General features: G+C 38.9%; 1 protein-coding gene across 2 annotated transcripts in view; it reads right to left on the bottom strand.

Moving 5' to 3' along the window:
* ABCA4 (ATP binding cassette subfamily A member 4) overlaps positions 1-23,578 on the bottom strand; it is an 85,097-nt gene that overhangs the window by 48,779 nt on the left and 12,740 nt on the right. For both annotated transcript variants that reach the window (XM_068952393.1, XM_068952394.1), the window contains 10 exons: positions 22,840-22,933; positions 21,665-21,806; positions 19,484-19,623; positions 16,615-16,742; positions 11,435-11,632; positions 7,244-7,333; positions 6,625-6,865; positions 4,989-5,128; positions 3,819-3,935; positions 2,886-3,083 (listed from right to left, as the gene is read on the bottom strand). In XM_068952393.1, coding sequence (XP_068808494.1) covers positions 2,886-3,083; positions 3,819-3,935; positions 4,989-5,128; positions 6,625-6,865; positions 7,244-7,333; positions 11,435-11,632; positions 16,615-16,742; positions 19,484-19,623; positions 21,665-21,806; positions 22,840-22,933 — 1,488 coding nt within the window. The remainder of the gene's footprint in view (positions 1-2,885; positions 3,084-3,818; positions 3,936-4,988; positions 5,129-6,624; positions 6,866-7,243; positions 7,334-11,434; positions 11,633-16,614; positions 16,743-19,483; positions 19,624-21,664; positions 21,807-22,839; positions 22,934-23,578) is intronic.

The following is a 23,578-nucleotide window of genomic DNA, read 5'->3' as shown; positions in this document are numbered from 1 at the left end:
ACAGCCATCAAACCTTACATCCACTAAGGCAGGAGCTGCTGTTGCCATATAAGATAGACAGGGAAAATTCGGATGCGCCTGTACAAAACATATAGCTGGTACTAGGTTGAGCAGAAGTTGTGGTGCCATGTTTACTAAATAGATCGAATGGAATACTTTCCTAAAATTTATTTAGGGTGCTGTAATCACTCAGCCATGGAAATGTGAACTATCACTTGGATTATACTGGAAAGGTTCCCTTAAAAAGAAAAACAACCGAATCAGAAGGGCTGAAGCTGCAGCACAGACTAGATCCTGGTATAAGGAATTGCATCTCCTGTACACAGACTGTGAAGGCAATCAACACAGCTATTAAATAGCTTTTTGTCACTCCTGTTGAATCAGAACACTACCTTTTTTTCAAGTTTTTGGACATTTTTTCAGTCTAGGCAATCTCTGAGTGAACACCACGGAGGTAAAGGATGACTGATCCTTAAGTAAAGCATATTAGCCATGGATCTGCAGTGCTGGCAGATCAGAGCATAAATTTGATTCTTAAAGTCTCGGTTATTTAGGAATTTTACTTTCAACTTATTATTTAATGTCAGTCAGCTAGTCAAATGATGTTACTGATAATATTGTGTTCCTACTGAATTCTGCTATGTGATTAACCTGCTGGATTAAGTTAACAAGATCCAACTGGCTCAATAATTAAAACGTGGTTTAACCATCACGACAAACTATCTTCTTTCTTAGTTTCCATCATTACAGTAAAGTGTACTACTATTAATTCGTATATAAGACATCAAGTCATCAAAATACCTAATCCTTTAAAATGTAACCCATTTTCCTCCTATTTAACAGACATAAGACTAGACTGTGAATTCTACAAAAGCTGTCACCAGCTACTTGGAAAGTTACATTTGTATTTTAAATTTGCATCTCCGGCTTCTGCATTCAAGAATTAGCAAGGCATTACCAGAGAGTAGATGTATTTAACCCCCAGACTGACTGAGAAAATGTTTATTTAATTACCTCACTTCATAAAATACTCAGAGGTTAACTTGTCTGATCTTATTTTCTTGATCATCTCTTGCAGGTCAATAACCAGAAATTACTCTACAACAAAGTGCTTTTGGAGGCAGCTTTTTACCTAGTGGGCAGATATCACACAGAATCACACAGAATATCTTAAATTTGAAGACTCCTTTGTTTAATCTTTCCCTCTGATAAATGCTTTGCTTTTTTAAAAATTGAAGTATACTTGTAACAGTTTCAGTTTTATTATTCATTTCTACTGATGAGATTCTGAAAGATCATCTCACAGTTTAACGGGATCTATATGGAAATATATTTTAACTGGCAGGAAAACAAAACAGTACTTAGATTGACAACACTTATTTTGTAGCTTTGACTGACATAGCATCCTTCTGAGCATTTTGTTTCAAACTTCTTGCAAATATTCTTTCTCCTAGTCTTCTTTATAAAATTAAGCTACATAGAATTTCATCTCAGAAAGGAAGATAAGGCATAAAAAGTTACCAGTTTGTAGGTCAGAAAAGAATGCAGATTAGCTCAGGTTGTATTAATTTTTTCTTTTTTGGTTATGTTTATCCCCCACAGTTTCTGAGTTCTGAAACTCAGTTTAGTTCTAGTGTTTCCGTAGCAAAGTCCTGTTGTGTTATTGTGTCTTCACAGTGTCTGGGAGACTATTTGCTGTTTATTTGTGATGAGGTGGACTGGAATTCAGTTCAAGGTACTCATGTCAGCTGCAGAATTCATCTAGCTCTCCATAGGAATTTATGGGAATGGCGCTATATTCACTGCAGAATAGACAGTGCTTAGACCACTCTGAGAAGCAGTGTAGGTTCTTACCCAGATGTTGAGTCAGGGAAGTAACAAGGATTCAAAATACAAAAAACAAGTGCTTATGGGTGCTCTGTGTAAGTAACACATCTTTACCTGCAGTCAGAAAGATACAGGATAAGAAGTAACTCCTGGCCTCAGTTACACAGCCCTGGGAAGCAACGGATGCATGAGTTTGCCTATCACCTTTTTTGCACTGGACTTGTTTGTCTGAGTCTAACGGATTCATCAGTAAGTTATAGTTCATGCCAGAGCAGCCTCTTACTAAAAGCATCTTCCCAAGTATTTTCTTGAATGCTGGATATTTTCAGCTCACCAATATGGGAGAGATGAAAAGAAGAAATAAATTATATCTGTACTGCTTCAGCATTCAGGAGTCGCTGGAAAAGTCTATCACAAATACATTTTTAGCTCTTTTTACTCTTGTAATGAAACTGCACCTCACTTCCTGTGCTGTGGGGCTCTTAAACAGCCTGAGAGTGCCCTATTAAAAACACAGTGCCCCTAGAGAAGGAGGTAGTATACAGGCGGGTACACCTTCCAGGAAGCAGGCACAGACACCTTGTCAGAAATGGCTACAGAGCAAGTAGAAATTCTCTCATTGGTTTTGAAGGACATTCGATTAGGTGCTTAACATAATGGAGCGAGACATTCCAAAGAACTTTGGGCTTCTCTCATCCCGCTCCTGTTGAGATGAGTGGCCTATCAAGAATTAGTACTTACGAAAAAAAACTTTTCCTTGAGATTCTTGCATTTACTTCCTGTCTCCGAATGAAGTTTGATCAGAGATTCAACCAAAATTTTTGAATATAGCATTTGTGGATCTTCAGATTAAAGTTTTTCATAACAATTATTTATGTTCTTATGCTACTGTGTTATTTTAAAACGTGCTTTTAATACAGAGATGAGATTTGAAACAAATGAATACATCTTACGATTTTAACCTTGGCTGTTGCCACAGATCCCGACCCTGAGTACTGCCTACTCTGTCATAAGACGTTTTCTCAAAGTGTTCCCAGCAGCAGGAGGGCTGGCCTTACCTCCAGATACTGACTGAACAAACGTAAAGCTTGATCTGCAACACTGAAGATGTTCCGCCAGTCAAAGTCTGCCATTCCCTTCTCCCGGCTCCCTGGGGACCCATTGTGGAGAAAGTTGATTATGTCTTCAGCAGTTAAGCCCTCAGCACTGAGCTGGCTGTTCAAGAAGTCCCTCACTGTAGGGTGCTTCAGAGAGTCCTGGGGAAACATATCAGGCCAACTTCACTACAATGTTTCTCTTCATGTTCCATGTAGACAAAAAGGGCTTCCAGTAACTTTCTGAACTATGAATTAGTACAAAAGACTATGCCAAGGAACGAATTCTGTAAAGGGGCAGTTACATAGTTGAAATGGAGATGAGACTTGAAGAAGGGATAAAAAGGGATTTATCCTTTGACTATTAATCGCTTTTTTTGCTTATGAGCAAGAAGATAAATGTAATAAATATCTAATATAATGGAGTGTGGAAAAACAAATGTTTTCTCTAGCATGACCTACTGTACAAACAATATTTGCAGCTGATCAGGGCCAGATCTAAGTGAAGATAAAATAAGCTTCCTGTTTCCTAGGTCAGTAAACTGCTGGGTCAAGCAAAACACGGGCCTGCTGCCTTCTTTACATATGCTGAAAGTCAAGTTGTCAGCTCTTGAAGGAAGTTTTGGAGAGGAGGGGCAGCACCAATGGCTGCCTTTATTGAGAAGCCATTACCAGACTCTAGAGGTTCCCCATATCTAAGGATCTGTCCTGGATTTTCTATAATGCACTGAAGATTAGTCTTTAAACCAAGCCCAGTAACCATAGTCCCACAGCCTTAAAGGCCACAGATTCTTTGCCGCAAAGACTGTGCTTCCAGTCAAACCTTCCAAATTAATGCTTAATAAAGGATGGTGAAAGGCTGCTCTTATTGTGGCTCCTTACTAAGCTACTACATACGCGGATCATGTTCATTTGCAGGCTGTTTTGAAAGAAGTGCCACAGCTGAGGTCCTACTTCTTCCCAGGCTTTGGTCAACAGTCTGAGGCGTTCAAGTTCCTCAAATGTGGAGTTTGCCTGAAGAATAAGAAAACAGAAAAGAATATTTGGAATGCTAAAGAGATAAATACACAAAACATGATCTGGGCATCCAGTGACACTGAAAGCTGTAACTATAAGTGCTATAGTTTTTACCTTCAGCACTTCAAAAAATTTGTTAAAAAAATAGAAGCATTAATATTTCTCAAAAAATGAATTTGCAGAATTCAACTGAAACATCACTTAGGATAAATTTGTTGCATGTGTAAAGGAAGAAACATGGGCCTAGAGTAACCCCAGCTCACTAATTCCTTTGAATACTCAGTGTCTATGTAGAATGATTTCCCTCAGTTCTCCCCCCCACCCTCGACTGTAGCTGGAGCTGGAGCTAAACTGTCCACTTCAGCTAGATTCCTACACATATAATCACTGTCATCCTTGTTTTTGGACACCTCAACCATCAGTTCTCTTTTTCTGAGCATCCATCCATGTAAGGCACAAAAGAACTGTGGCTCTCAATTCACACAGGGAAATACCAGATTTGCAGTAGCCCAGACATTTCAAGTTTTAATTGTTGTTTTAACTATGAGACTGCCTCCCCCCCTCTACCCACACCTTCTCCTTTCTTTTTAGTTCTTAATTAGTGATAGAATTTAGTCTCTGGATACTTGCAGTAGAGCTCATTTCTGGAAAGGAAGATCAAATCACAATGTAGCACTGAGAAAGTCTTTTCAGGTTGAGAAGTTTCCTCAGAACCCCAAGGAACTCCTTGCTATCCTTTCTCTTTTCCAGGCTATTTTCCTCTTCACCAAACATGTAACAGTTTTGAGAGAGTAGACATATGATCTCTCATATACTTAACATCACTCCAGAGCCTCAACTTCACCAAGTGAAAGTGATGGGCCTACGATGGCCAAAGCAAAAAGAGTTCTGAGAAGCAAATCTGATTAGGTTGAGGTAGCTGGGCCTTTGTTTTTCAGAAGTAGTCTTTTAGGATGCTATTTTTACATACAAAAAAAAATATATATGTGTGTGTGTGTGTATATAATATTATATCATATTTTTATATATATATTTTTCAGAACTTCTTACGTTTTTTAGGATTTGCCGTACAGCAGGTGAATCAGGAGCAAAGAGAATTTTTCCCATCAGCAGGGGCTTCACAGTACTCCAGGCTATTTTGGTTAAAGGGTTTGATTCCAAGTTCTGGATCAATGCATTACAAAAGGGTGCTAAAGACAGACAGAAATACAGTTTTATGTAACTCTACCCAAATTCTCTTATACATAGCATCCTGCAGGGATTTTCACTGGCAATGTGGACAGTTTAAAGCATTTTAAACTTGAACAGGCTAAGCATATTTTGAAGTGAAGAACTACAACTTCTGAATGAAATGGAAAAGAATACCAAGTAGATTTTAGAGTTGCAAAATAGACCTCAGGGAATATAGAAGAGAAAACAAACAAATTTCACCATTCAAAAGTTGCTATTATTTATAACGTATTTCAAACTGAAAGAAATTAGAGAGCTCAATATCCCTCTGATCACCTTTTAGTTCCAGTTGATTTTCTTCTGATGACTTAACTTCCTTGCATGGTAGTTGATACTAATATGAAACTATTTTTACACCTATCAGTGGTTAATGCACACACAAAATAAAATGCTGGACTGGAGATCCAGCAGGCTCGGAACCAAACTCTTGTTGAGCCCTGGAAGTGTTCAGAACTGGATCCTACAATAATTTGGGTTAAACGCTTTGTATGTAAACATTTCCATCTTACTAATGTACTAGTAAGTATTATACCTGGACAGCATTCAAATATTTCGTTTCCTGGCTGAAGAAACGGAGGCCTTGTGGAGGTTCAAACATGAACAGAGCCAAGTATCAACAGGAGTGGGGAAGGGTAGGAGTGCCTCTACAGGCAAAAGGCTCGCCTGTACTTTAAGACAACCATATCTGTCATAGCAGAAACAACAGAGAAATCCAATACCGGCTATGATACAGCTGCTGGTATAGCAAAAATTGCTGGTGGTCTCAGTCTAAAGGAAAACTAAACAGCAGACAGAAGGAGGCATAATAAAGAGACAAAATAACAAATGGCAGAAAAGAAAAATCAGTTACTCTTTGCAATCTCTCCTAGTACAATAGCAAGAAATGAGGAAACTGAAGAAACAAAATTTAAAACTGATTAAAACAGATTAAAATTCCAATACTTTCACATAAGATTTAATTATACTGTAGAAATCATTGCTACAAGATACGTATATTTTTATGCAGGAAGAGAACAGCCGCCATATATTAAATTAAGTATTATTTAAAAGGAGAGACTTAAAAATTCCTGTGCTCCAGGTCATAAATCAAATTGATAGACTTTCAAAGAAATTTTCCTGAGGAAAAGTAATTTCAGAATACTCCACTAAGAAGTTTCCTGAACCTTCTTCAGGAGCATCTAGTCCTGTCCAATAGCATTAGAAGATATTAGAAAATAAGACAACCTTAACTATTATGATGATTTTATGCCCTCCTATTAAAAGTTAACATGTATTTCAGTCGGTTCTCAATTCCACGGCTTCTCTGCGTCCAAGAATGAAGATGAAGTAAAATAGTTTCAATCGTCTCTAATTTCCCAAATCAATTGCTTTAAAATATTATTCTGTAAAAGCAATGCTAGTATTCTAACATAACCCCCACCTGTCTACACTGTGAAGGTTTGGTGAAAAAACTTACTGGTTGTATTATCATAACGATAACTGGATTTCTTCTTTGTGGTGTCAATCCCCAGGAAAGCTTTGTAGTTATTATCTTCATACCAGTTGAAGGAAAGCACTCTGGATCCACCTTGTTCTGGGTAGCCACAGAAAAGATCAGACAGGGAGTTCACCAAGTGGCCTAAGGATTCTGGCTTTCCATCTTGAACAAACGGTTGCAGAACCACCAAAAGGTCCTGAATACTTGGCTTCCTGGCTAGCTGTAGTAAAACAAGACTTATTAATTGCAATTGCTTAAAGGAGAAAAGTATTTGGAGAGGTCTTAGTTGTGCCCAGACTGGTAAAGTCTAGATGCAGTCAGAACCTGGTCCTGCTATCTCCTCTGTCCTAGCCATACGCACTATTTTCAGTTTTTATTCTCTCATGCCTTTCCTGAAAGGATCAATAAGCTTTGTAACCATCAATGTCTACACCCATTCTGTACTGAGTTAAAAATGAATTTCTAATGAATCATCTCTTCCCAACCAAGTCTATTTTCTTTCCAATAAAGCAGGTAACTGGAACACAAATGGCACAAAGGAAAAGGAGAACCATGCACTGCCCAGAAAAGCAATCCCATCTCTTATCAGATCACTTACCTCTTGCACTGCTTGGGCAACATTAGACAGCACCCTCCCCCAGGACCTCAGATCAGCCCCTCGTGAGTTTCTGTCCAACACAGTGGGAAGCTGTGAACATGTCAGAAAGACAGATGAGATTTGTCTAGCTTCTACATGACAACAGCTATTACAGTTAAGTGAAGAAAATCCTGTGATAGCAGCTCTTTAGCGCCAGTGCTTTGAGCTATTTGGAACACTGCCTTGTGTGTTCTGCAGGACCGCAAATCCATTGCCTGTGCATAGACTCACACAGTAGCCTGAGTAATTGTTCTTACTAATATGAAGCTGAAACAGTCACAGGCCATTGAAAATACAACTTAGGATCTGTTTTGCTTACCTAAGCCTGTCATGACAAAGTTACAGAAGTGGAGAAGGAATGCAGGAACTAGGATTTATGAGGAACTGCTTCTCACAGAGGCTCATCTTTCAGTGAGATGTATAGACTCTTGCTAACTTCTGAATTTAGCCAGCACTGTGATTCAGAAGCCCCTGCTTGCCATAGAGGCAAAATACCTGGTAGTACTTTACAACCATGAGACTTCCCGATTTCAGAGACAGTTTGTTCCTCAATGTCTGTCAGAAATGGCAGAGACAGAGGATCCTCCACGCTTCTGCAAACAGGCCCAATGGCCTTTCCCCTAGAAGCTAACACCTCAGTTATTGCTGGCGTTTTAAGAAACAGGTGCCACCACAGCGTGCTGTCACATACCACTGTGCTTCCAGCACTGCATCCCTGTCAGCTGTCTCAAGAACCAGATTTGCACTAGCAGTTAGCACTCTGAGGCTTTCTCAAGCATCTATTTCTTTGGGTATTACAAAATATAAAGCTGGACTTTTAAATAGCCAGACTGTAAAATTTACAAGATCAAATCCTAAAAAAATTTCCCCAAAACTGCAGCTGTACACCTTGCTGGTTCCCTGCAATTCCTTCCAGTCAGTAGGTAATTAAGAAAACAGAAGACAGCTGCACTGTGTAGGTACCTGGCAGGGAATCACAATGCAAGAGTTTTTATGGAAACCTCATGTTAGTATGTTCCAATCTGTCACTTGCAGTCCAGGCAGGAAGTATACACAAACACCGAGTTAAAACATGCTTTCCCTGTGGCCCCTGCGGAGAACCAGTCTCTGCATAGATTAAACTGGATTCTTTAACACTTGTCTTTACCCAGCTCCTTTGAAACTGAGCAACAGGTGTTGTAAACAATACAAAGCAAACCAGAGAAAAGCTTAGAGTATATATGGAATTAAGAACTTCCTTCCCGTAGTTAGAGGAGGAAAAAAAAAAAAAAAGAAATAGAAGCAAAGTTGTACGTATTTAGTTCTAAATCTTACTTCTTGTAGTAGGCATTCAGTATGAATCAGGTCTAAATAGAAATGCTACTAATAAAATTTATACTCAAGTTCAAGAGAACACGTTAAGAAGGATCAGCAGAGATCATGCACTCATTCCCCCTAAATATCAGCATACAGTCAGGAATGTACATAACCTCTCAGCATAGCATGGGATGAAAGCTTTCCCCAAACTGCTTATCCGAATGCTTTCATAATCCCTGGAAGTAAATATCATGTCATGGAAAAAGGAAGAACATGAAAACTGAAGAGTTTCTTTGGGCCAATAAAACGGCCAGTTCTGGAATACCCAATCCATTGCCCACCCTAAAAATGAGGCCTACTCACTTAAGGAGCTCTAAAAACAAATTCTGATATGTGGTTGGTTATACTGTACAACTGTAGCCTGAGGACCATGCAGTAGAGAGGGTCTGACAGTGCAAGAGTGCAGGAAATTACCTGGCCTGGAATACACAGGTATTTCTAATGTAGAAGTTCAATTTTAAAAGTGAATGAAGATTCATTCTGCACATGCAACTATGTACAGAGTTACACTCCGCTTGCTTACATATCAAGTGCATGTAGTCACACTGATCAAGACAGTAAGGCATTAAAAAGCTCTATTTTCATACATTTACTAAGGTTTAAAGAACTTCAGTGTCTCAAATAAAGCTTAAACAAGCAGGTTTAATAACAGCAGTGTTTCAGAAAAAAGCTTAATTTCCTCACTGCAGTTGAGCCAACCGGAGAGTAAAGGAAGGGGGCTTGATTTTTCAGTCTCCGTCTTGCTATCAAAACCGTGAGCTGCTTTAAGTTCTGGCAACAAGCCATGGAGGTATACATGTACACATGATGGATTTGAGTGTGCGTTTATGCATGTACATACCTGAATATGCTAATCATAAACGTAACACAAAATATTTATTTCATGGTAGGGGAGAAGTACATCACAAAAGCAACTGTGGCAAAGAATGCTTACGCACAGCCTACCTTTTATACCTTTATATTAGCCTACCTTATAAAAGTAACTGAAATGGATTTAAAAGAGGGACTTTTGTCTTGAAAAAGCAAACAGTTTTTTTTTTTTTTTTTTTTTAACATTTATAAAGATGGCAGTGTGGGAAAGCCTCTACCAACTGGAGGCCTCAATGTGCTAGGCATCAGGAAAAGATATTCCCCACCCACAGCAGGGTGCAAATTAAAACCACTGGGAATGCTGGGAATGATGCTATGAACACCCTTCCAACAACAAATTTCCATCATATAGGGGAACTCTTGGCAGATAGATCTTGTTGCAGTATCAGACCAGATCATAAACCTTCATCTGAACACCCAGCCTTTCACACCTCCTAATTTTGGTTTCAGGTACATCTTCCTATTTCCCACAACGGTCTATTTTTGCTTAAACAAGAACAATTGCTTCATCAAATCTCATCTTTCCATTTTTTTTGATATGGCAGCAAAGTCATGATGTTAGCAGCTTAATTCTAGAGCTGGACAGTGCAGCGCACATTTACATGAAATTCTGAAGTGCTGAAAGCCTACATTAAAGGTACCATAGAAATAACTCTCTGCTACTGTCGACAAGCACCAGATATATTAAAATATGTGAAGCACATTTTTAGAAACCGAAAATAGTCAGAAGCTGACCACAGATTCTTATCAGGACTGGCAGTAACACATGGGCATAAGTAGTAACTGCCAATGTTACAGTACTCTGATTCAGCTTGTGTGTCAGTTAAAACTTCTGGCATCTTCTGTTCCCCTGTTTTGCGTAACTCAAGACTGAATTTAAGCCATATTAACTTAATCATGATATTACATTATTATTACATCATTATTGTAGCAGATGAGTCTGATCAATACTTTCTATATAACTTTAGCATCTGCTCATATATCCTGCCTGCTGTATGAAACAAACCACCAATGCGATGATCTCATGACATTAAGTTACAAGACGAAAAACGGCAAATTAAATTCAGTGTTGAGAATTGCAGTGTCATGCACATGGGGAACACCATCACTTCGGACATATATATAGTGATGGGCTCTACATTTGCTATTATGAGGAAAGAGGCCTTGGAGTCTTTATGGATAATTCTCTGAAAGCATCAGCTCAGTGGTCAGAAGACGAGTGGAATATTAGAAATTATTAGGCAAGAACAGAGAGGAAAGGCAAAAAATACACTACGTCATTAGAGAAATTCATGATGCATGCAAATTCTGAATACTGGGTGCAGTTATGGTGAATTTATATCAAGAGGGACACAGTAGAAACAGAAATGGCACAAAGAAAGGCAACACAAATGAACAGAGGTAAGGGAAAGCTATAGAAACAGTGATGAAAGTACACTTCTAAAAATTGGCTGATGTTTATAGCACAGCTGGGTATCCCAGCACAAGCTGAGTCACAGCTTTGACTTCAGAATAGACAGCCTGCTGAATATGCTGGACAGAGGAAGCACAGGATAGGGTATGGGGTCTTTCAGTCCTTTCAGCAACGTCAGGCTAGGTATTACCACACTATTTTGTTATACAGATAGAAAAGGCCAGATAATAGTGCTATGCTCTCCTATTTTAAAATTGCACTTGGCTCTTTTAGTTTTGTTGTACTGTGAATTTCATGTTTCATCCTAAAGCATTCTCAGAGCAGCATAGCGTCCTACTGATGGCAGGTTAATAACTGGACATCTATACCCATCCAAGCTTATGTTTGCTGGGACAAATAATCCAAGACAGCTTGGAACCCTGGTGATGTATTACAAAGAAAATTCTTGAAGGGGAATGAAATATCAGCTGGAAAATAACAACATAAAACAGGATGATTATGTTAATACTTACCAGCTGAAACAGCTTAAAGAAATCAACATTTGCATACAAGGCATCTTCTACTCTCTGTAGGCTTTCCTGGGAAAGGGCACACATGGCCCTGTGCACAGAAGGAAGGCCCCTTCGGCTGTTGAAGATAATAAAGCGTTCCAGGAGCATCTGACTGCAAGCAATGTCCTTCAGAGTCAGGTTAGGGACACCATAGGCAAACTGCAACCAAAAACAATGCTTCATTTACTCTTGCTGAACATTCAGACTTCTCAGGAACAACGAGAGATTTATCAAAAGCACATACCTTGATTTCAGCACCTACTAATGTTTTCATGAATTGCAAGAGGATGTGGTCAACTGAAGCAGCAACTCTTGAACCACTTTCACTTAATGTTATGCTAGATCTCCTCACCTTCAGACAGGTTCCTCATCTTCTCACTAGTGATTCTTCCTTTCATTGCAAAGTTCTTGAGAGCCTTTTTCCCCTTTCTCTGTCATCTAAGCCTACCTCATGCCACACCACCCATCGTTATGGTTAAGGAGGGATAGCTATGGCTTGCTTGAAAATGCTTCTCCAGGACCAACCAAACGTGCCACATCACTATCTTTCTATTTATTATGGTTGTTTTTGTTGTCAGCTCATTAAAGAGAGAAGGCCAGTTCCACTGATTATCAAGCTTCATTTCACTATTTCAGTTATGATTCTTCTACGCCAATGTTCCTCCCACAGCCACTAATCATTTTCACTGTGTGCTGGCATACAGCCAGACTTTAAAAAGCCTTTTTACATTACACTGCACCCAACATACTGATTAGGAGTTCTAATATAAACATGGAACTGAAGAAAAGAATTATCTTTAGTGCTTAACCACTGGGAACAGATTGGTTTATAGTTAAACTAATGTAAATACAGAATAATTCCACAGAAACTAATAGATTTACCTGGGATCTATATTGCTGCAATGGAACGTGCTTGGAAGTTCTAGAATTCAGTTCTATTTGCTTTCTAATGGCCAGAATACACGGCAGTAAAATAAAAAGTGGTACTGGAAATTGTTCATAAGCTGATTTTCCTATCCTCTGTTCACTTCCTTTAGTGGTTCAAATTGTATAGAAAAAGTTCATAATACTGAAAATTCGAAAAGCCTACAGCGTGAGACAAACAACTTTAGACAAACGAGAAATGTGCATTGACGCAATATCATTAGGTTAAATTAATTTTTAAAATCGCATATAAAAAAATGACAAAATCTCCATAGAATACAACTTTCTACAGAAAAATCACCTCCCAAGGATTCTACACCTCAGACATCTGGATCAAAATGAACACATCAAACCTACAGCAGGTCAGATTTAGGTGCATTTTTTATTTCCTTTCTAAGCAAATTAACAAGACCATTCAAGAGATTCTGAACATTATCAAAGTTTTATACCTGCAAATCTCCTACAATTAGCAGCTGAGACTTGTTTGGTGAGGCCTGTAAAGAGAAATATTTAAAAATCTAAAAGAATGAGATGAGTTGCTTTGAAGACTGGATTCAGGCTTTGAGGAGTTACTCACTAAGTAATCATTCAGATGTCAGAAGCCATCAGCAAAACTGCAACTGTAACTGTAGGGAGTCAGCATCCAGGATAGGAAAAGCAGGAGAAGAGAGGTCTAGCAAAGTACTGTATTCTGTGTACTATAACTGCCCTGAATTTTAGCTTATGGTGTTGCACCTAACAAAACAGTGCACCGTAACACACCTGGAGCTCTGTGTGTGTGTGCGTGTATGTACATGTATGTGTGCATGCATATATGTGCATGTATGTGTGTGCGTGTATATATGTGTGTGTACATTACATTTTTATATATATTTATATTATTATTATTTATATATTTTAATATATTATTTATGTATTTATATTAATTATTATTTTATATATATATATATTTTAGAGGCTGAGTTTCACACAGATGCTGTATCAAAATAGCTATGTCAGAGAGGGATGTGAATGTCTAGTAAAAGTACCTGACAGGTATAGTCCCTACCATCACTACAGCTGTGCCAATATAAAGGCCTCTTTCATTAGCAAAATTAATTGCATCTGCACTAGAGAGTCTAACTACAAGTAACGCAACAAATACTTAGAGAGTTCGAAGGTATAATACAAATTAAAAGAGGTCACTTGTGAAATTAAGCACACTACAGTAATTAAACTAATTATCTCCAGTCAGTTTTCTCATCCTTTACACCACTGCTTATTCTTTGAGAATACACAAAGTCCTGCTTGTTCTTTGAGAATACATGCAGTCCAAACTATTGGTCCAGCCAGCATAGGAAGTAAAGGTTTTCTCTTTGCAAGGGACTATTTTGCCCTAAGTAGATGTAGCACAGTAAGTACTTTAGCCCAGTCAGCAACACTGATAATCAATTTTCAGACATTAAATGTGACAAATCAATGGAGCATGGCCTCAGATAGTGCCTTTCCACCACACAATTTCCCTTACAGAGGAATCTGCCACTGCAAGTATTACTGAGAAAGTGAGACTTACTTTACAGCAAAGCCCAAACTCACGTTAAGAACGATGCACTGACAGGGCACATATGCTGCATTTTTAACACAAGTTAGACAGTGTAGAGAGAGGCAGAATGAAGAAGAGGAAATGCAATTGACGGATACAGTCTAGCTTGCATTAAAACACTGAAATCTCAAACTGTCCCAAACAAGAACAACTGAGTTTGATTGAACTGGTCTGATATAAACAAAGAAATTTGCTTAACTGCTCAGTCACTACAGTTCTGGGAATTTATGTGAGAAAGAAGCAGCATTTTTAACTGTACGTGATCCTCACCATGCAGTGTGAATTGCAACGAAGCTGAGCTGCACAGGAAGGCAGCCTGGGAACTTTGTTTTGACTTGTGAAATGAGGAAACTGTGACATTAACATCATTGACAAGGATTAAACACAGAGAACCATAAAGTTATTTACAAACCATTGCTGCATTTCAAGAATGTCCACGAACAGATGGGATTAGAAAAACATCGAACCTCCGCCCTTCCAATTTTTCCGGTAGGGTGGGCTGTTGCCAATCTTTCCTGAACTTTTTATTGTGTTTTAGCATCAGCCTCTTATCCTTATCTTAGAACGACTCAAAAAAGCAGCTCCTTAGAGGAAAACTTTAATATTTTTTAACATGTCACTTTTTGGCCAAAGCAGGCAAGATGAAGTCCAAATTATTTTTTCAGCTAGTTGCCTGTTGGATCAGTTTTAGCTTTCAGCTTTCTGTGTCATTTCCTGCACTCCCAGGCTGCTCAGAGCTAGATCTGCAGCCAGCTTTGGCAACAGTCAGGCTCTTGTAAATAAGCTGCTTTCAGGTTGATCAGCTCTATTCCATCAGAGCTGGGGAAGAGAAAGTGAACTGCAATATGCAAGTGAATAGAGGGTAGAGCAGCAGGAAGAACTGGAGACGAAGCGTCATGGCTAAGGCTCAAGACAAACTTAGATCTAGGTTCTAGTCATGGCTCTGCTACTTCTAGCTCAACTGACCATAAGAAAGTTACTTGGGCTGGATTCATCAGTAATGCTTAAAAGGGTTAAGTGATTTATGCCCTGTAGAAGAGCAACTGCCCTGTTCCTATTGAAAATAATTCTTTAACAGTCTTTTGAAAACTATGAGATTAGGTTTTCTGCCTCATTTGCTCTTGGAGGAAGGACTCATAACTGTCAATCAGCTGCTGTGAGGCGATCTCGTAGCCCCGTGATTAGTGCTAACAATAAAACTTCACAATAGGACAGTAAAAGTGGTATTTAACACCAGGTCTCCTCCAGCTTTCTCTCTAATCGGTGCTCAAATTTCTTTAATTTCTAGCATTGAGAGAACTACATCTCTCTCAACATCAGCCCAGAAAATACAGTAGAAAGACACCATGTTCCAGCAGGTCTCAGTCATACTTAAAGTGATGGTATTGAAAACACTTCAGTCCTGCCATACACTGGCAGCCAAAGATTTTTCAATAGTAGATGAAAGGCGGCCACTGGGAAGCTAATACAGACTACCACAGTCAGCAGCATGTAGTTCTCCCAGTGCAGTAGACCTCTAAGGAAGAAAAGGTTTGGGGGGTAAAGGGGAAATGAAGCCCAACAGGTTATTTATATACCTACTTCTTGTCATGAGCAGTAAGGAAACAAATTTTCAACCATCTCAGCTGATATGGAGGTGTGAAAATAAGTGGGGTATATCAATTTAGACTGGTGTGAAATGGTCTTGTGGCATTGCTTCATGACAAAGTGAGGAGAGGGGAGGGCTTTCCCTAGTTCTAGCCCGAAATACAGCAGATAAGCAATCTGGCTCCTAGTCACACCAGCTGGAATTTCTGTTGTCCAAAAAGAACCAAATGCAAGTCCATTAATCCCCTCTCTCCTTCTGGACACACGCAGTTCCAGTATTTGGGTTTCATGTGGTGGTGAAAAAGAGGAATTGTGTTGTCGTTTATTCCCTTCCTTCCACCTACACATTAATGCAGCGTAGAAAGAAATTGTTCCAGAGTTCTGATTCAACACCATTCACTCATGAACACAACAATCCCTGCAGAGCTCCCAGCCACCAGTACATGCAGATGCACAGACAGTCTGGACTTTGTTAAACACAGTTCCCTGCTTAGTTGCTTCAGGAGTGATCTGACCTGCAGTTTTCACTGCGAATTTGCTGCAGTAGATTTATTACTCAATAGGAAAGAAAGTAGGTCTGCTCTTCCGCTCTCACCTATTAATGTGAAACAATCCCATAAAGCCACTGTGTTACTCGGCTTACACTGGGGAGGAGAATTTAAATGTTTCAGCCTCAAGTTCTCTGCAGCTATTCACCAGGGCTGCTGACTTGAAATGGTGCACAGCTGCTTTATACTTCTGTGCCAAGTCTTTTATCATGGGGACAGATTCATTGCTTGGCAGCATCATTTTTTGATGCTTGTTTAGTTGTTTTGACAACTAAATAGACAAATACTTCTATTTAATGCATCTTCAATATGTTTTTTTAAAGACAAAACAAACACCCCTTCCTCCAAATCCACAAAAATGAGGGAGGAATTGGTGCAAACAACATACAAGGCAACAGAAATTCTAGGCACAAGGCCCTCAGTGAGGCTACTTTGCATATACAACTCAAGAGATTACATTCTACACAGATAAGAGCTTGTAGCTCTTACACTCTACCCACCTGTTCAGGGCGCACTTGAGCATTAATAAGCTGGAAAACAACATCATCTGGGAGGTCAGCATCTTCCAGCAAGAAGGAAGTGAGAGTCTCCCCATCTTTCAAAATATCTAGAATTCGTATCCCTCTTCCTGGATGCAGAAAGGAGTGCAGAGATGAATGACACAAAGTGAGTTAAATAATTTCAGAAACCCTGGCTTAAACCTGCAAAAATATATATGTTTGGGCTCAGATGTTTAGTAGTGAGAATGGGATCCACAATGATTTTTGAAATTCAAAATGATTTCAATCCTTTACTGGGGAGCGTTTATCAGAAAGTGTTGAACACTCCTGCTCAGCAGGACTCCAGCAATGGAAGGATTGAAGGCATTTCTTGTTGCATTTGAAAGTCTCTGCCTTTTTTTTTTTTTTTTTTTTTTAAGTAATGCTTTATCTTAAATATTCAGCTTCAAGTGTGCTACTGTTATTAGTGTCCCAGTGGAGGTTCCATTCTGCTGGACCTTGTATGAATAATCCATTAATTTTTACGCTAATTTATCATGTTCTGTCAATAATTTTAACCGGTAAATCTGATTATTTAATTTTGCAGAAATGGCCTTTGAAAGTCTTTCACAAGCAAAACATCATATTTTCCTCAGAGAAGCATTGATGATTTATAGTTTAATAGTTATATTACCCATTAAACTAAAAACTGCCAAACTCACTACTAAAAGGGTACCCACTGTTAAGCTAAATACACATGAAAGGCCACCAAATTTCACTAATCCCATCCATCAAAAGCAATATTCAAAATACTGCTGCTCTTAAAGTCAGTGGTGCAAAAAAAATCCCAAATAAACAAAAACAAAAAAAACCTTTCCTCTGTTATGAATCGGTATTAGTGAGAATTCTGCCTCAGTATGGTCCAACTGAAAATTTGGAAAGTGGATGTGGTTCACGTCTTTTGAATACTACAGCCTTTACTAAAGTGGTCCACATAGCACCACCACACATAGGTTAGGAATGCACTTCCAGTCTTAGAAACAGGAATTTGAAATTGATAGGAGCAGCAGACACCACACTGACAGGAGGGATGTAGCTTTGGACATCTCCATGTAACCATGCACAAATTTGTTGCTGTAAGTCTCCATTTGTTTGAGCTCAGTAGAGTCTTAAAGAGTTTGACGACTTTTACAATTTCATCTGCATCAAGCATGGTCTGCCCTGGGGTAGCAGAGGCTTAGCAGGACTTCTTCAGCAATTGCCTCTCCACGTATTTGTTCAAATACTAAACACTGAAAACAAGAGCGGGGACCTGTTTCTTTCCCATGTTCTCTTTTTTTCCACAGTACTCAGGCACTGTGGAGGAGAACACAGACTACGGGAATACATCTTAGAAAATGTGGTGATGCAGGGGTGGGAGTGGGAAGAGGAGGAAGAAGGACTCAAGAGATGGATCTGTTTGAAGGAACCAGGAAAATGAACGACCTTGTGACGTATGTTAATTTTTCATTGTTCAGCTTTGCAGCTATAACAAAGTTGTCAAGTTTCTTACAGGCAATAATAGCGAGTTATGCACAGACCTTCTGCAGTCAATTTTGCAATAACTCTATATGGAAAAAAATTCACATTTTGTCACTAGAGGTGTCACTTCAGCACTGACTTTTTTTTTAAACTTTGTTTTATGCAACAGGACATTCTAATATCTATTTTTAAAATAAATTATATTAAAAAAATATTCTAAATCCATATTAGCATTATACAGGAGTTGGGAGGAATATACTCTGTTTTCTGACTGCTGAAGTTGATATGGGATGCAAAGGCAAGTTCCAAAACCATGGGGTATGGCCTTCTGGCTCTATGCAGCAAACCCATGGTGCTTTGTTTTCCATCACTTCTGAAGAGATAGGTTTGGTTTCTATAGCTGCTTCCAAAATACAGCTCAGATTATACTTGAGTTTTCATTATTTGCATTCTGGGGCATTTTGATCTTCCCACTATTTATAATTAAATAGTCCCTTTCTTAACTTCTAGTTAGAAATCTCCAGTGAGATAGTGGAGCACATATATCAGATGATTTATACACATTTTCTTCCTAAAATGTATGCAGGGTCACAATATTTGATTTTAACAAGAATATTATTCCTATGGCTAAGGACTTGAAGATGAGAGAGATCAGTTCCCAAAGCCAGTCTATTTTTATATCATTAGTTTTGGGAGTATCTTTTCATATTTTTTACTAAAACATTTTAAAGCCCAAATATGAATTTTAAAATTATTAGCCCTTTCCCTATTTTTTCCCAGGATAGTGTTTTGAGTGTGGTTTAAGTAAAAAATTGATGGAGTCATAATTTGCAATCCTGTTTGTTTATAAAAAGAGTACAGTGTCTCTTCCCTCTAAACAAAGAAATAATCAAAACAACAAAAAAGTGTTTCTTTCCTCACCGTTCCAAATCTATTTCAGCTAACACTTGAAACAAAAAAGTTTCTCTCTTTTAGTTTCTCTTCTCTGGGCTATGCTCCTAACATTTCAATTCTGCATCTTCCACTGATGCTTTCTTACTGCTTTTACTTCTACTATAATAGTGAAATCTCTCCATCCACACGTCCTATTTTAGGTGGTGAGATATCCATGTTTTTTGTTTCGAGTGTTGTCTATTGTTATTTAAGGTAGCTGGTTGTATAAAGAAGCTGAATGCCTCTCCTATTGCTCACGTGAAAGGTGCTTTTTTATACTACCGTTTACAATGAGCTTTAACTTACCCTCTAACAGTAAATAGAGTGACAGCCTGGTGTGACATACAGTTATAACTGTTGTTAGTCTCTACAAAGTAAGAGTCAGCTTTCAGAAGGAAAAATCCAATAGTCCAAAGGATATAGACAAAACAATTACCTGCAATTCTTTCAGGATTAGTTCTCATTGTTTCCATAAACTGAGTCATAATGATCAGTTCTTCCCAGATTCTGCCAAGGTCATGGATTTCAGGGGCTTTCAGTAAGAGCTCCTGAGCGTCTTGATATACTCTTGCAAGGCTGAAATGAGAAGTAAGGAATAAATAATAATTTAAGAATGACGACTCAAAAACTTTCTCATTTAAAAAAAATTGAATTTCTGTGTGCTAGGGATGAGGAAAAAATACATTATTTTGTCCTCAGTCTTGAAACATTAAAGCTCAGTTTTGTGGTGATCACAAAGCACTTTCAGGTGTTGTGATATTGAGCTAGGTTTCGGAGAAACCACAGAAGGTGTGAGAGGGTTCCTAGTGGGGCAGAAGTGAAAGAAATCTCTCATGATCTTTACTCTCTTATTAGCCATGTTGATCTTCTGGGAAGACAGGACCTTCCCCAAACCACCTTCACCTCACAGCTATGGTGCAAATATACTCTAGTTCTGGTTCAGGCTCAGCTTTAGCAGATGGATGGGGCATTCAGGGCACAAGCAGCCCTGCTCAGCTGGATAAGGGACATGGAAAAACTCCAATACAGAATCCTTTTCTTTCTTTCTCTCTCTCTCTCTCTCTCATTTAAAACCCCTCCAATGTCAGAGTGGCTTGTAGGTCCTTTCAAAACATTTTGTCTGGCAGAGGTGGGAAAACAGCAGTGACCAATTTTGCCATAGGCAACCATTTACAACTTAAGATGGTTGTGGATTAGAAGATGCGGTTCAAGTAAGGTTGTAGTCAGTTCCTATGCTTGTAAGCAAGTACAAGGAAAGTTCTTACTAGCAGCAGTAGAGGCCAAACATCTAGGAATTCATCTGGCACAGGCTCTTTTTCCTTTTGCAGTAAAGCTGAGATTGAACATATACCTGTCATGAAGCACTGCATTTCTTTAAGTGTGTTACGTGTTTCCATACACAGAATGATAACTCTCAGAATACATGACTTATTTTAGCTTACAGGAAACAGCAAACAGGAAGGACCAAATTCTTTCAGAAAACACAATGTATTTGCTTCCTCTGTAATGCACTGAATTTACTCTGACTCACAAAAGGACAGTCAGGACTGTAATAAGCAACCTGGAAAAGCTACAACACATAGAAAACAGAGCCCCTCGGCTTTACTGTGTGACTGACTGTACTCCACAAGAAATGTAACTATTTTAAATCCTGTTCACTAGGAATAAAAGGTAAAATGCCAGGTTAACTCCAAGCTACTAAATTCCATATGACTGCAGCTTTGATAGCCTTGATATTGTTGGCTCATAAATTTTTATCTTTAGATAATGCAAAGGGGAGTATTTGCAAAGGGGAATTTGGAGCATTTTTGTGTCTATTTTAACAAAACGTTGCAATTGCCCTCTCTTCACTCTAATGGCCCTTGTCTACTGCACTGTCTTTCATGACTCAGCTGTAACAAATAATGCACTAAAGCTCTCACACAGCTCTTTTTCACTGAATGGTCAGGATAACCTCCCATTTTGTTAGTAAGATAGCTTCAGATACAAAGCTTAGTATCTAAACTGATTGAAGCCTCTTAAGTACATTATCAAGACAGGGAAGCAACAATATGGGAAGTAGCAGTGCAGATTTTCCTTCACTGCTACTTCATCAGAGTCTTAATTCAGTAGGAATGGCTCCAGTGATGAGAAAAGACAGCTTAAGAATTTCATAGTCTTATATCAACAAGACTTTGTCCTGAGATATTCACTAACCAGTATGTAAGGGAAAGGATGGATTTTGTGCTATGAATAACATGTTCCTTAGAGACTAGTAGAACTGAACTCTTTGAGAAAAACCCAGGCCTACCATAAGCTGCTATGTTTGGATTTGCTGACCAGTTTTGGAAATAAAAACATCTGTGCTAGAACTGAAAGCTTTCCTCTTCCAGATTTGTACTCTGAAGACTTCTTGGACGCTCCATTCTCCCTTTTCATTCACACTACAGAACAGTTCTATAAAATATCCCTCAGCACCCTGAGGCACCATTCTGAGCAGGCTGAGGATACTCCATCCTTTCTCCCCACATCATTCATGCCCAAGAAATACCTGGCAGGTACCAAGGGCAGGCTGTCAGCAGCTGCCTAATAGGCCCTTTATACTGCAGCCCAGTCTCTCACACAGAGCTCTGCTTACACAGAATTGTTGTAGTTGGACACAACACCAGGACCCTCTCCATGGGTAGGGCTGCGGAAACAAGGGTTGTTCATGTTGCAGAAGATGCCCTGTAACCACGGCAGTGTTCCTGCAGATGGCATTGCCTTGTTTGGGAAGTGACCTAGAGTATGGAAACACAAAATTTGAAGAATTAGGTGTCTTTACTAATGCTCCAGTGTGAACCCAAAAAGCATTGGGGGTTAGATCACTGTACAAGAAATGCCATGATAACCATAAAGATCTCTCTTTTACTAAGCAAAAAGTTGAATAATTTGTATAGGCTTTTCAAGAGTAATCAACACTGGACTAATTCTGCTCCTATGAAGACTAGTGGTAAAACCACTGTTCTTGTCAACAGGAATAGGAGTGCTGAACGCTTTCAAAATTTCCTGAAATAACTTTGAGATAATACATACAACTAAGCTGGCTAAATAAGCAAACCTGTTATCTCTAGAATCAAGTAATTTATGTAGCCTCTACACTAAACATGCTGAATTCTGGTGTGATTTGCAAAAGTATAGCCCATCTGAGCTCTCCAGCATGAGACCTCAGCAGTAGCATGTAAAAAGGGGGGTTGGGGTTACTGGCAAAGCAAGCAGTATTCATGGCCTCTCAGTACAATTGTAGCTTGAGGTCTTTGGTTTGCACATCCCCAAAGGAGTAAATGGTTACTACCAACTAAGAAAAGAAGCCTATTGTATAAAATTCATATTTGCTCCACTAAGGTCCACTCCTACACTGGAAAATTAACTTTTCACATATCAAAACTTTTGAAAATTACTGACCCAAGCTATATGGCTATTTCTACTAAAATAAATACTGACCTAGCCCCTCCCTGCCTTCTTTTAAATAAGTAGCAAGGCAGTATTTTCTCAGTAGCATAACTATAGAAATTACAGTTCGACAGAATCTTGAGCCCTCATCTAAATCCAACCACGGAGTACCCCACAGGACAATTTGAGGTGGTTTTTTTTTTTTTTTTTTTTAAAAAGGTCATTCTATGTCTATAAATGACTAAATGAAAAAACTACCTGCAGCAAAGGCTGTCCTTCTGCCACTGGGGAATAATACCTGGGAAACAGGGACCAGTATCTCTGCCCGAGACCTTCTAGGCATTACTAGCACAGATATTGAAATGTCTCAAATGTTCTTACATTCATGTTGGCGATACAGTGGATTAGCTTTCCTCAGCCAGACAAGGGCAAGAAACAATGACAGAGGCCATACAAGCTCCACAAGAAAACGAAGCTGGAAAAAAGGAAAAATCCTTTCAAAATAAGTTTTACATATAAACCACGCATAGTCATCAGGGGACTAAATGTTTGAGGCCCTTTCCCACAGCAGCAACGTTCAGTGCAGCACATGCCTGAGGGTATCCCCCTTCCATCACGTTGAAAGAGCATCCAGAAACAATAAGAATTTCATCAGACCTCCACCAAGTATCATCATTAACTCAGTGACCTGCTAAAGAAACATTTAGGGATCCTGAATGAGGTAAGAAGAGGAAGAAGGTAGTGCTAAACCCCCAATAGACCAAATAAAAGTCTAAACAGGTATTGCACAGAGTGGGGGACTCAACAGCAATGCAGAAGAAAAGAACTGGATACAAAAGAGAAAAAAGAGGCTTTTACATACGTTTTAGCAATGCTGAGCTTGTTAGTGGATTGTCAGTGCAGCTTGCTTACCCAAAGGTAACTACAACGGGCCTTAGCATAAGCCTAAATTCTTTAATCTTTACTAATGCCTCCTTTTGTCAACATTCACTTCAACGCTATCAGTTTTCTAATAAAGGTAGACATGCATACATTAAAGCCAGACATCTTGTTTTGTAACATATAAGACTCCATCTAAGGTCATATTAATCCCTTTATCTTTCAATATACTTAGAACACC

This window comes from Struthio camelus, chromosome 8 (assembly GCF_040807025.1).
Source record: "Struthio camelus isolate bStrCam1 chromosome 8, bStrCam1.hap1, whole genome shotgun sequence".
NCBI lineage: Eukaryota > Metazoa > Chordata > Aves > Struthioniformes > Struthionidae > Struthio > Struthio camelus.
The sequence above is the reverse complement of the archived record's forward strand: the minus strand, read 5'-3'. Positions and strand labels throughout refer to the sequence as shown.